The following is a 14,233-nucleotide window of genomic DNA, read 5'->3' on the forward strand; positions in this document are numbered from 1 at the left end:
AAAAATCTTACAAGGATTTCCCACAGTTCTTAGGTTTCTACACAGCAGCAGTGAAAGTAATTCAATATTCGGTTTACATTTTATTCAAAGGATAAATACAAAATTAGGAAAGCAAGAGATAAAAGTCAAAGCAAATATATTTAATATTTCAAAACAACTCTACTGGCTACCTGCATTCACGTCTACCAGAAACTTGTATTTACTATTTCCCTTGCCTGAGAACTACCAGCCTTCACTGTCTCAGGTACGATCTAACCCATTAGAGGCACTGTTTGAAGACCAGGCTTTCTAATGAGTCCATCTCACATTGAACTTGCCACAGAACATCCATGTCTGGAGGACGCCACACTGGCATCAGTGAGGACAACATGCGGACAAGAGTGTCACCTGAAAGCGGCTGTTGGCAGGAACAAACTGTAGTGACCATGGTATGCGGGGAGCTTTACAGCCGGGATGTTGTAGGACAACCTAAAATTAATGGACAGCCACCTCTGAGTCTCACAAATTAAGAATGTGTTAGCTGGGGTGCCTGGGTGGCTCAGTGGGTTAAACGTCTGCCTTTGGCTCAGGTCATGATCTCAAGGTCCTGGGATCAAGCCCCGCATCAGGCTCTCTGCTCAGTGGGGAGCCTGCTTCCCCCTCTCTCACTGCCAGCCTGCCTCTCTGCCTACTTGTGATCTGTCAAATAAATAAAATCTTAAAAAAAAAAAATGCATCAGCTAAGAACCACAGGGTCATTTGCCCTTTAGGTATAATGAATCTAGAATTCTCCATGACTATTCTAGCACCTCACCGTATTTACCTCCATTCTGGAACACATAAAGCTGAGTGATAGAGGCAAAAATGAACTCCTACAGCACCCCCCCTCCCGCCCAGGGTGTACAAGAGCTATGAGTTCCACAATACACCTTACTAGGCTCTGGTTTTTAAATTGTTGGATGCCTCTAAATCACTCAGTATACTGCAGAAAATAAAGCATATGAAAAACGTGCCAAGAGTTTTCATCCTAATAGGTATAAACAATCTTTTTAATCTTACACAAACAGAGGTAGACTGATAAGTGAGTGGAAGGAAAGAACTGTAACTCTATCCAAAAAGCATTTCTCTAGTTGTTTACAAGCTCCATTTTTTATTCCATATTTTCAACTGTACATTCATACTTCATTTTTGAAAATCTCTTGAAATATGAAAAGGAAAATATGGCTACATGACAGCATTAGGAGAAAACACATAAGTGAACCTTGGAATTTGAGCCAATAAATCATGTTAGTATGAAGTTCAAAATCGTGGCCTTTCAATCTTGCAAATAATCTCTTGTACACATGCTAACCAAAAAAAGAGAATAATGAATTTATCTTATTACACACATACTTCTGGGGAAGGGATCCGCTGGTTAAATGACCTGTAACCTGGCAACCTGTCTGTATATAATGACAAGATTAGTTTATAGCTCCACGATGTTTAAACTAATAAAGTTCCGACATCATTTTTCTTACATCATTTTGTAAAATGCAGGACACCTATGTACCTTCAGATTAATGAAAGAAACTTAACTCTCACTTCTTCTCCTCATCTAAAAAAGTTAAAACAATTTTTTCTTAAATGCCACTCCAATGAAAAACAGGCCTCTAATTTTTTAGGGAAATTATTTCTTGGCCTTTAGTAAGTACTCAGTAAATACTTCCAGCCAACTGAGGAGAATTTAATGATAACTGCTTAATAAAGTAAAGCTGGATTTTATGCCAAAATGTGGCCCATGGAAAAAATGACCCACGCTCTGTGCAGCCCCAGGCTTTGCTGCAACACAGAGACAGAGATGAGGGACTGGCCTCAGTCTCCGGGAAGGCAAAACAGCACAGCTATTCATTCAAACTACCCTGGCTCATAACTCTGTCTCCTGCAGAACACAGCAAGTGCTGTAAGCACTCGGGATAGAGATTTTTGCTTGCTATTTATAAAAGGATCCTGTAAAAGGAATCTTTGTTCTATAATTAACAGATTGCCAGATACTACAGAAACTTTAGCATACATGCTGTCTTGTTACTCACCCATCTTTTGCAACTATCCTTCTTTGCAACTAACAATTTACTTACGCAAAGCTGTTGATCACTATATACACTAGAAATTCGCTAGAAACAACACATTCTCACAAAAAAATTTCAAAAGACTTGTTAAGGTCTATGACATCATGAAAAGTAGATCCTTTGTTTTAGTCTAATGATTCTTTCAAAAAACAACTGGCAAGTTGGAGTGGAGACATGAAACTCTTGATTATATTTATCCAATCATCTCTTCTTTTAAAAAGCAATAGTAACGAAGTAACTTCTAACATCAGAAAAGTTTACTAACAACTAACACTGGCTACATTCTTAGTGCAATACAATCTTTAACACATCTACAAACATGTATATACTTCAAATATTGGCAAATTGCTTCAAAATGCAATTCTCAGTAAGTTTTGGTAATTTATTCACAGTTCAAGGTTAGAGTTATTGGACTTACAAGACATGAGGAAGAAATGATCCAATGGCTCGGTAAACTACACATTTATCTTATAGAACAGAAAACTGAAACAAAGCAAATATTCTAAAACCTCCTGCTCACAATCAGTATAATTTAAACAAATACCAAAAGTTTTATTTAAGCAAAAAAGAAAAAAGAAAGAGAGAGAAAGAGGAGATAAAGACACCAAAAAACCAAACTAAAAGTCAACCACAGAACATTTAAAAAGCTAACAGGATCATTTCTGTATTCATTCTGAGTACCGTAAGAAAGGTCATTCAAGAATTTCCTAAAACATTCTCATTAGCTGTTATTTATGGTAGATTCCTTAACAGTGATACCAAGCTATTACAGACTTACAGGTTAATACAGCATAACTTTACTATCTTGCTAGTTAACTATGATTTTCTTTTAACCCTGGAAATTATTGGTTCAAAGCAAATGTTATCAGTCCTATCGGTTGTCATGTCACAGATCTGAAGATACGGTTAAACTAATCAAGCTACGGAAATACTGCTATATTAATAATCCTTAAATATTGTGAGAAAAAAACCACGTGTTAATTTTCTAAACTTGAGATTCTAACATGAAGAACACAGAAAGCGATCTGAAGTATGTTTTCATGAAGACGACACTCTGTCAGGTAGTCTGGTAGATAAAACCCACTGACTACATGGACATGAGGCTAAAATACCTTCCTTTACCATTCCCTTCCATTTCTTTGGCCTTTGCAAATTCCGTGTGAGCTATGATTTCTTTTTCCACAAACACTTTTCAATAGCATTGTGCTTTTTAGAAAAATCACTTAAGTTGTCACATACTACTGTTAACATTAGTCTTTCCCTTTTATTGCTATAGTATATCCTAAGTTTTTAAGCAGATAAAACACTGACTCCAAAGGACTTCTTTAAATATATTTGTTAAAGCAAACATTTCAGCTGGTCTTCCTTCTTTGAAGACAATATAAGTAAGTGCCAAATAAACATTACCAAGAAAAAAAGACGGGGAGTGGGGAGAAGGAGGCTCCTTTTCCTCCTGTCCTCATGATTAGCTTAGGCCAAAAGATCTGTAGTCAGAAGGCTAAGATGACATCATCTTAGAAACAACTTGCCACAAAACTAAGAGAGAAAATCTGTGTTAGCTCTCTTAACCCTCAGCCCCACCTGCAGGCAGCCCTGGGTCCGCCCCCAGAGGAGTACTGATGCTTGCTGCTTTCTCCCTTGTGCATTTCGCCTTTGCCACTCCCCAGCGCACCACAGACATGTGGCAACAGCGCACTCTACAAAATGCACCTTCCCTCTTTTGAACATTGTACCTCCCTAAACTTGGACCATTATTTAAAATCCCAGCTCACCTCCACTTTTCCACTCCCTTCACCTTGTGCCCGCAATGATCTTGGCCTTCACCAGTGATAAGTCGGCCTGGGGACAAGCAGACTCTGCTTTCAACATGAGGTCCTTTCCAGGTCCTGGCACAGTGACTTGCCCTTAGTAGGAGGCTGACACAATTAGAGCACACTAAAAACAACGAGCATTATTTCCTCTTCCCACTCATTCTTATGGCACAGGGAATTTTAAAAAGACAGAAAAGCCAACTGACTGCAAAGGAACCATCATTTGCCGAGCCATGTGTGAGACGCTACCCATGATCCCAGCCTAAAAAGGGCTCAGGGCTGAGGTAAGGAACTCTTAAGTTACATGTGAATGAATTGAAACCCTAAATGTACTACAAGAAAGAACTTTTTATATAAGAACTCCTTTTGTAGAATACCTTTCTTGAAAAACCAGATTCTTTTACCTATTAATATTACATTGGTTCTAACTAGGCATGCACACTTATTAGTGATTTGCCTCATTAGAGTATCCTTTTTTGTGTCTGTAATTAATACACAAAAGCATTTAAAAATCACTACATGAAATAAAGTAAGAAGCAAGAAGGGACAAAAAAGAGAAACCATGTTTATTTGGAAAATATCACTTCTTTTTTCTTTAATATCAGCTTTTGATATCCAGTTCAGAACTTATCCTAGCTTGAAGTGTGTGTGTGTGTGTGTGTGTGTGTGTGTGTGTGTGTGAGAGAGAGAGAGAGAGAGAGAGAGAGAGAAAGAGAGAGACAGACAGACACAGAGGAAGAGAAAAAGAGAAATTGAAAACCAATGATTGATTTCACATTTTTGTTCACTTAGAATGCCGACTTAAACTTCAGACCATTAAGAAATGTTACAAATCCACACAAATCAGACATAAAATGCTAATTTAACATAAGAAATGACACTATACAAATACTAAAACTAGCAGGCCTAAACAAAATCATCTCAGAAATAATTAAAATAGATAAATATAGCTATAGTGACAACATACATATGATGTAAATAGTATACATATGATGTAAATAGTAACATTATTTTATTTTTAAAAACAACCAGGTTTCTAGTCTCCATCTAGGACAGTCCTTCCAAAGTACCTCAAAATATGCTAAGTATTTTTCTAACCCTAATACACAAGCAGAATTCTGTGCTCCCCTTGCAGCAATAGCTATTAGAAAATCTTAACCTCACCAAGAAATTCAAACACAGAAAAAAGAAAAAGCCTGAATTTACTTAAATAACTATGCTAAATATCTCACCTTCACAATTTAAAGGCAAAAACTTTAAAAAGAGAAGGACTTCACCAAAACACAAACACACTGCTCTATAACCCCCAAGATTTGGCCAAAAAGCCCTGTAAAGAAATGATTACTCACAACACGTTGGGTGTTAAACTAATATTCTACTCTATTTTAATCTAAATTGTTAAATTCTGTTTCTGACATAAACCAGCTGAAGGCACCTTGATACCACTTTATTCATTTGTATCTTCTTCATTCCTAAATAGATTTCAGGGGTGGAACACAGACAGTAGAGAAGTATACCTAGGAAATAATTCTATATTTGATGCAATCCTTCACTAGCATCAGTGTAAAACATACAGCTTTCTCTAAATCTAGCTCAGCACATACATTTACAATCAAATGATTAGTCAAAAGCCTTGCAAATCTTCCAAACTACAAAGAACTTCCAACTGGCAGGCTGGTATGAGTTTTATGTAACAAGGCAGTAAAAAGTTAAAATTCACTGCAAGCAATTTTTCCTCAGAACAAAAATTAGAGAACTCTGCATATATCAGTACTGATTTAATCTCAGACACATGACAGCAACTTTGTGTGGTGATTTCCAAAAACAAGTCATTAAAAAAACAAAAACAAAAACACAAGGAACAAAAAAAACTACAGATACAAGGAAATAAAAACCAGTTTTAGAAGATGGAAAAACTAGGAACAGGACGCCCCACCTGGAGGTCCCCCAACTTCACACAGAAAATCATGTTGTCAATTGTCCTAAGCAGCTCAAAATTAAAGTTTCTGCTATAAAATTGTGCAAATACTTGCTGTTAAGAGTGGAGAAAACCAATGTACTACTATACTCTAGCTTCCTACCTTAACTCTAACTAGACCTCCACATAACAAGCAACAGGTCAGAGACACTCAGGTTAACCCAACTTACTAAGAAAAGCTTTCAGTTTTAAGTTCTACAAGTGTGATTTAAAAACAAAACACAAATTTCAAAACAAATCACAGCATCTTCTCTTAATTCGTAAACTTAACAAACCTTAATCAAATGTCTACGCATTTGCATACATACATTGCCTCTGTCTTTAGATATCCCAATTAAATGTACTATACTTTCTTTGGGCTGAATGAAGAGAAGCACAGTAAAAACAAAGGCCAATTATTCTAAAAACACACAATCTTCCCAGATTGAAGTGCAGGGCCCAGAAATTCAACACCCGGCATCCTTGGAAGAAAATGAGAGCTGAATCTCTTTGTGATAACAATTCCAATATAAATTCCATTATTTAAACTCCCCCACAAATTACTGGAAAAATATGAGGTAATTTCACAAAAATCACAAATTGAGTGGAATAATTATAACCGATATATAAATAAGGATTTACTAAAAAAGGCTTCAGAGGGTGGTATTTTAAATCAAGGTGTTAAATACAAAAGGTGTCTTGTGTTGCTCAACCGCCCAGAGTTGCAGATGCTCCTTATTCTACAGTTACAGATTTGGCAAGGTTCCGGGGGAAATCAACCTGCAAAGAAACAATATGTGAAAGACTGTACAAATTGGGCGAGGGGGTGGTGGTAGAGAGGGAGAAACAGCGACTCTAAGCAAATTACTTTTGCATATAGAACCAGAAAACAACATGTTCCTCAACCATCTTAATTACAGACAATAAAAAAACTACAATTAGAAAACAAAGTCAAATAATGCATCTTAAAAATCCTGGAATGAGGAAAAAACATCCTGAAGGAGCCGGCTCAGCAGAGAAAGTGCTCTGTGGTCCTCTGCAAAAGGCGCAGCCAACTCAGAGGGTAATGGGCCTCCGGCAGCTAATGTGGGATTTGCTGGCAGTTTCCACGCATCTTTCTGGCAGTGGCCCACTCTGGTGCTACAGCAGCCCAGAACCCCCCGACAGTAGTGGTTCCTTGCAATTCCTACCCTGGCGGATGGCACAGTGGCCTCCCTCCCCTGCCTTTCCCTAGGTCTCCTAATGGCTGTGTAAACCTAAGCCTAATTCTCCCTGTTAAATCCTTTCTTACTAGAAATGCCAGTCAGTAGTGATTGAGAGGAATTGTGTATGAGAGCAGGATGTTGGGCTGTCATGACCGGGGGACTAGGGATACTAAACCCTGCAATGTGTGGGGGCATCCCAAAGAACTGCCAGCCACCCCGAAGAAAACAGAGGACACCTAGGGATTCCTCAAGGAGGTAATCTCCAATCACAGAGGTAGGCTCCAAGGTTCCTTCAGGTTCTATGGGTAAAAAAAGGTCATGACGTAATCTCCGAACTGGGCCACGCAAATGTGACAGGTCACAGATAAATACCTGAGGGATTTCTCCAAAGCTGTAGCTAAAAATTTAGAAGGAAAACTACGAATGAACCAGGTAGAAAGCGAGCTCAAGAGTTCCCCTGGACCCGTCACTCACGTCATAGCCTCTCAGCACAGCAAGGTGGAAAGCCAGGAGCTGCAAGGGGATCACACTGAGGATGCCCTGCAAGCAGTCCACTGAGTGGGGCACCTTGATTGTTCTGTTTGTGTTCTTAATGGTCTCGGTATCTTCCTTATCACAAATCACCACTGGGCGTCCCTGGCAAAGAAAAACACACACACACACACAAAATCGCTGGTAAGCAAAGGCAGAGCTGTTGCACATGAACGTGCAGATTTTGCACTGCCCACATGCACGTGGCCTCACTGACTCACAATCTTACGTGGTAACTCAGATTGATCTGACTTGCAGCCAAGGAAACGGAAACTGTGGGATTCGGTAATTTATTCAAACTCACACAACTAAGAAATACCGAGCTCAGTTAACAGCCAGCAATATCTTTGGGGCTTTATATAAAAGCCGAGTGAGCTGAAGGAAACTCAGTTACACACAACACCTGTAACAGTAACATAAAACCCAGTTTCTCCTGAAATATACTTTCAAGAATATTAACTTGAAAGGGAGAAGCACACACTGAGAGAGGCCAGGATTGGGACACTAGGACCTCAGTTTTGGTCTTGGTTCTGCTTATTATGAGAACAGGAGCTGGATGCTGTCAAAACTCTTGAGTATCTCAGTTTCTTCACATGTAAACCTCCACATGTTCTGTAAGCCTCCTACTGGACACTGGTTTATCACTTTAAAGTCATAAAATTCAAGTAAGCTTTAGCAACCCAACTCTTAGACAACCCTGGTGCCCTCCCAGGAGCCCCTAACTTACCTGCCTGGCAACCACCTGCTGAAGAGCGTTCTGACACTTGGCGTAAGTGTGGTCTCTCATGATGATCATGATAACTGGCATCAACTTGTCCACCAGTGCCAGAGGGCCATGTTTCAATTCACCAGCAAGGATGCCTTCAGAGTGCATGTAAGTGATTTCTTTGATTTTCTAACAGGAAAGAACTAGATTAGTCTACAGTCTGTTTTTCAAAAACCCATTCTTATGCAAATATTACATAAAACATCTGCTGTCTGAAGTCACTATTTAGCCAAAAGTATAAAAGGGCCACTGACCTGTAAATATAGGTGAATAGATCATTATTTCTAAACTATCAAGTAACTGGAAGTCTGTTTATTTATTAAATAAGTAACTAGAAGTTCTAAACCCGCAAAAACTTGAGGATTTCAGATGATCATGAATATATTCCTATTACTCTATAACTGTTTTTACTTGCCTCATGTTTACTTCCATGAAATCTCACACCTAGAGAACTTAATCTCTTATTTACTCACATGTAGGCAACAAATTAACCCAAGTAGTTAACTAACTTGTTAAATCCAAATCAAGGTGGTAAAATGTATTTTTCTTGATATTCACTTTTTTTTAAGTCTTTTTTTTCTTAAGATTTTATTTATTTATTTGACAAAGAGAGAGAGAGAGAGATCACAAGGAGGCAGGCAGAGAGAGAGGGGGAAGCAGGCTCCCCACTAAGCAGAGTCTGATATGGGGCTCGATCTCACGACTCTGAGACCATGACCTGAACCGAAGGCAGAGGCTTAGCCCACTGAGCCACCCAGTTGCCCCAATATTCACTTTTGAATTAAGTATTATGTTACCCTTTCTCAAGATAACAAATCCGAGTGCATAAACACAGAGACATTTTCAAAAGTCCTATCTATTTCATTTGACCTAAAAGTATATATGACTGTATGCCGGGTCCATAAGTTCTCAGACCACAACTGTAAGTGAGAAGACTTACCAGTGCCCCTTCAAGACAAGTAGCATAATGATAGCCACGTCCCATTATCAAGACTGACTTCTGGTGATAAAGTTCTGTTGCCAGTTTCTGAATTTCATCATCCATGCTCAGTACCTCCTTAATCAAATCTGTTAAGAAGTAATATTAACAAAGTCTATGAAAAAAGGGTAATAAACTGAACGATATAATAACAATACTATATTGGAAGCAATCAACAAAAGACCAGTGTTTCTTTTTCTTTCTTTTTTTTTTTTTAAGATTTTTTTCTTTTTATTTATTTGACAGAGATCACAGATAGGCAGAGAGGCAGGCGGGGGGTGGGGGTGGGGGTTGGGAAGCAGGCTCCCTACTCAGCAGAAAGCCCCATACAAGGCTCGATCCCAGGACCCTGGGATGGTGACCTGAGCCGAAGGCAGAGGCTCTAACCCACTAAGCCACCCAGACGCCCCAAAGACCAGTGTTTCTAGTCAGTGAAAGATTTTTAAAAACACAGGTGCCAAAGAAGAAGGATCTTTTTGACTAAATAGCTACAAGCCACAGACAGCTTCAAGGACGAGAAAAGGCTTCACCCATTAGCCACTCCCGCAGATAACAAACATCCACTGTGAGATCTTCATACCAGGCAGTCGCTTCAGTCCAAGCATGATCTCTTTGCGTCTCTCTTGCATGGAGATCCTGTCATCGCACATCATGAGGGCAAACATGACAAGGGATACAAATTGGCTGGTGTAAGCCTGAAACACCATAGAAAAGCAGAATTAAGTTGCAGTTGCATTTTAAGAAGTTGGATTTTTTAATTAAAAAAAAAGATTAAAATAAAAAATTCCCTCCCATTGGCTTTATAAATATGTATTGTCTATTAAAAAAAAAAAGAAAAGAAAACAAACAAACAAAAAAACACTGTTATGGAGCCTGGGTGGCTCAGTTGGTTAAGTGACTGCCTTGGGCTCAGGTCATCATCCTGGAGTCCCAGAAGTGAGTCCGGAATCAGGCTCCCAGCTCAGCAGAAAGTCTACTTCTCCATCTGACCCTCTCCCCTCTCACTCTCTCTCAAATAAATAAATAAAATATTTAACAAAAAACAAAACAGCGTTAACAGCAAACTGAATCAGTACTTGGGAAATCTATCACTAGCCTTTTTTGAACTTGAACAATGACTTAACCTTTATTTCCAAATAAAAACAAAAGTTCCTTATAACACACCAGATGTTACCAAATCCCTAATACCCTCAGAAAGGAACAGAAACATGCAAAGTAAGGTGAGCAGAGTGTAAATCTGCACGTGCATAACCAGATTAGGTTCTTTTTAAATAAGTCAAAAGCAAAGGCCTGAAGGACTTTCCCTGAGGTACTTGCACTGGTTTTGTTTTTTTTTTTTTAAATTGTTCTTTGATTTTTCTTTTTTTCACCAGTTTGACTTAAAAAAATTTTTTTTAAGCTCAATTGTAGAAAAGTGGGTAGAAATAAGAAAAACCATTTTTTTAAAGATTTTATTTATTTATTTGACAGACAGAAATCACAAGTAGGCAGAGAGGCAGGAGGGGGTGGGGGAGGGAGGCTCCCCGTCGAGCAGAGAGCCTGATGCGGGGCTCGATCCCAGGACCCTGGGACCATGACAGGAGCTGAAGGCAGAGGCTTTAACCCACCGAGCCACCCAGGTGCCCCAGAAAAATCATTTTTAAAAGATTTTATTTATTTATTTGACAGAGACAAACAGCCAGAGAGAGAACACAAACAAGGGGAGTGAGAGAGGGAGAAGCAGGCATCCCAGCGAGTAGGGAGCCCGATGCAGGGCTCGAACCCAGAACCCTGAGATCATGACCTAAGCCACCCAGGTGCCCCTAATCATCATTCTTAAATGTAAAATTACATTTTAATAACATGATATTAATAACATTTGTGAATACTGCCTACTAATCTTTACTGCCCTTCTTTCTTTAAATGGTTAAATTGGTAGATATACTCTTACAACTTGCCATATTCTTAATTTAATCACAAGCACTTTCCCAAGGAAGAATGCCTTCTTTCTTGCTTACTAAACCAGAGCGGTTTTTCCTCTCTTTAGGTGTCAGATGGCCCATCTGTTACAGGTACACTTACAAGATTCTCATGAGAATTGAATGAGACCAATGTAAAACATTCAGTGTAATGCCTAACACGCAGGCTCAAAAAAGTCTTACTGATGAAAGCTTAAACTAAGAGACATCTATTTTCCTAGGCTAGAGAACTGTGAATGTTTTAAAATATGCAGTCAACGACCAAGACTATTTTCATTCCCATTAGCTGTATGAGACTGTGAGATGAGTGTTCTGCCACAATTTCCGCAATACTTAAAATTATCTTTTTAATAGGTTTTTACCATTTGGTTGTTAGACAATGGTCTCTCGCTACCACTTTATCATACATATCTTAAATCTGAAAAGACTGTTTTCTTTCTTTTTTTTTTTTTTTTTATTTGACAGAGAGAAATCACAAGTAGATGGAGAGGCAGGCAGAGAGAGAGGGAAGCAGGCTCCCCGCCGAGCAGAGAGCCCGATGCGGGACTCGATCCCAGGACCCTGAGATCATGACCCGAGCCGACTGTTTTCATGTTCATTAGCCAATGATGTTTTCTCTTTTAAGAATTAACTATATGTTCTTTACTTATTTCTGCACCTGGGAGTTTTGGGGGCTTTTGTTTATTTTTTGTTGGTGCTAAGAATGTCTTCACTGTTATGTTTCAAATACTTTTTCCCAGTTTGGATTAACCCTTTTATAATGGTCTTTATTAACTTAGCAAGTTTTATTTTTTAATTTTGAGTAGTACTTTTAAGCCTAATCCTTCCATCTTAATATCAGTTAAGTATGATTAAATTTTCTTCATTCTATTGTCTTCATTGCCCCTTTTTGACTTTTAGTCCATCTGAAATTGATTTTAGTGCAAAGTGTTAACTTGTGTTTCTACTCTTATAAATAGCCAATTTTTCCTCCATTTCACCCACACTTTGTCTACTGGCTTGTGACATTTCCTGCAGTCTCTGCAGCCACCCAAGCGCACCCCCCCCTTTTTAAAGATTTATTTATTTGTGTGTGAGAAAGAGCACAAGGGAGGGTAGGGGCAGAGAGAGGAGAAAATCTCAAGCAGACTTCCTGCTGAGTGGAGCCCAAAGAGGGGCTCCATTTCAGGACCCTGAGAGCATGACCTGAGCTGAGATCAAGAGTTAGATGTTTAGGGGAGGTGGCTTAGTCGTTAAGCATCTGCCTTGGGCTCAGGTCATGATCCCAGGGTCCTGGGATCGAGCCCTGCGTTGGGCTCCCTCTCCCACTCCCCCTGCTTATATTCCCTCTCTCACTGTGTCTCTCTCTGTGAAATAAGTAAGTAAAATCTTAAAAAAAAAAAAAAAGAGTCAGTGTTTAACTGACAGAGCCACCAAGGCACCTCTGTACTAAGACTTTTTAATAGTAGTTCTGGTATCTTTTTAATTCATTGGTCATTTAAAGAAACAATTTTATGTTTTAGGCATTTGAGTTTCTTATTTATATCTTTATTCTTAAATTACTAGGACTGTTGTGGTGTAGCCAGCTAGAGAATTATGTATAATTTTAACATTAACAAATTTATTCGGAGTTTTCTTGTAGATTATAGGCTGAATTTCTACAACTCTTCTCAGGATAAGGGATCACTTCATCAATGACTATCTTCCTGTCATAATGTGGATAATGAGCCTCCTGTATAATAAAATCACAATCTGCTAAAGCTCCTGACAGTTAAATGAAACTTCCCAATAGTTAAATGAGACTCCCTACTTCTTGCTGAGCCTCCCAGCGGCCAGCTGCTCATACATTCCTCCACAGCCACCTGTCCCTGTGCTACGATGGGGTCCACCAGCAGGCTCACCATAGCACTGGCATGGATTTGCAGTCCCTTGCCTTCAAGCTAATGGGCACATCTGTATTCTTAATTCCAGGCCCTTCTGGTCTACCTTTTCCTACTAACACTTACTTTTCAATAAACTAATTAATCACAAAACATATGATCAGGATGGGGGAGAGACGCACTATCTGGGACCCCTGGCATACCTAAACTGTTTCCAGCTCAAACCAATCAGATGAGTTCCAGTTCCTCCAGCCCATGACTAAAACTGTTATTCTAGAGTAATGTTTCCTTATTTGGACTTAAGACATCTCGACCCTGGTTCGTAGGTATAAATATTGAACAGAATAGCTTTAACGCACACATTTTTCCATTGCATTCCCATTAAAGCTTAATTTCCAATTTCATGTTTTTCATTTCACCAACAGATACCAGAAAACCACTTACGAGAATAGTAAGTTACACCTCACGTTTAGAATTTACTGAGGTTTGAAAGAATTTACCAGGAAAAAGTTGACTCTGAACTTTTAAACTTGGTTTTGCTTTATATTTGGCCAAAAGCTGTATCAGTTTATTTTTAAAAATCAACAAAAGTCAGTACTGTGGTTAAATTTTAAACACCTGCACTAACATAAAAAACTGTTAAATCTGCACATTTACGCCCATCAATTCCTACAGAAATATCAAATTGTCTACAGTCTGATATTATGAGAAACTCTGTAATCTCTCTCTTTAACCCTGACAGTTTTTCAGGCAAAGTTGGAGATTTATAATCAAGATTATAGAATTCTTGGGCTAGGTCCATCACAGGGCCAGGGATGAGGACCAATGATGAACTTCTTTGATCACCTCCTAACATAAAAACTTCTATTTACCATTCAGAAATGCTCTACGACTAAACACTGCAAAACTTTTGTAACTCTAAGTCCAGAATGTCTAAGGCAGTTGAAGAAAACAAAATTACTTTAAAGTCCAAGAAAAATTAAAGACTATCATGCTTACTAAAATTTTTAAGGGAACCATTTTTTTAAAGATATTAATTAAAATATATACTATGAGGGGTGCCTGGGTGGCTCAGTGGGTTAA

General features: G+C 38.7%; 1 protein-coding gene across 2 annotated transcripts in view; it reads right to left on the reverse strand.

Annotated features, from left to right (window-relative positions):
- Positions 1–4,885: 4,885 nt before the first annotated feature.
- The window catches only part of GFPT1 (glutamine--fructose-6-phosphate transaminase 1), a 55,886-nt gene continuing 46,538 nt past the window's right edge, over positions 4,886–14,233 (reverse strand). For both annotated transcript variants that reach the window (XM_044261289.1, XM_044261290.1), the window contains exons 15-19: positions 9,914–10,028; positions 9,295–9,422; positions 8,316–8,483; positions 7,532–7,693; positions 4,886–6,632 (exon numbers count right to left, since the gene is read on the reverse strand). In XM_044261289.1, coding sequence (XP_044117224.1) covers positions 6,588–6,632; positions 7,532–7,693; positions 8,316–8,483; positions 9,295–9,422; positions 9,914–10,028 — 618 coding nt within the window. In that variant the 3' untranslated portion in view covers positions 4,886–6,587. The remainder of the gene's footprint in view (positions 6,633–7,531; positions 7,694–8,315; positions 8,484–9,294; positions 9,423–9,913; positions 10,029–14,233) is intronic.

This window comes from Neovison vison, chromosome 8 (genome assembly GCF_020171115.1).
Source record: "Neovison vison isolate M4711 chromosome 8, ASM_NN_V1, whole genome shotgun sequence".
Taxonomy (NCBI): domain Eukaryota; kingdom Metazoa; phylum Chordata; class Mammalia; order Carnivora; family Mustelidae; genus Neogale; species Neogale vison.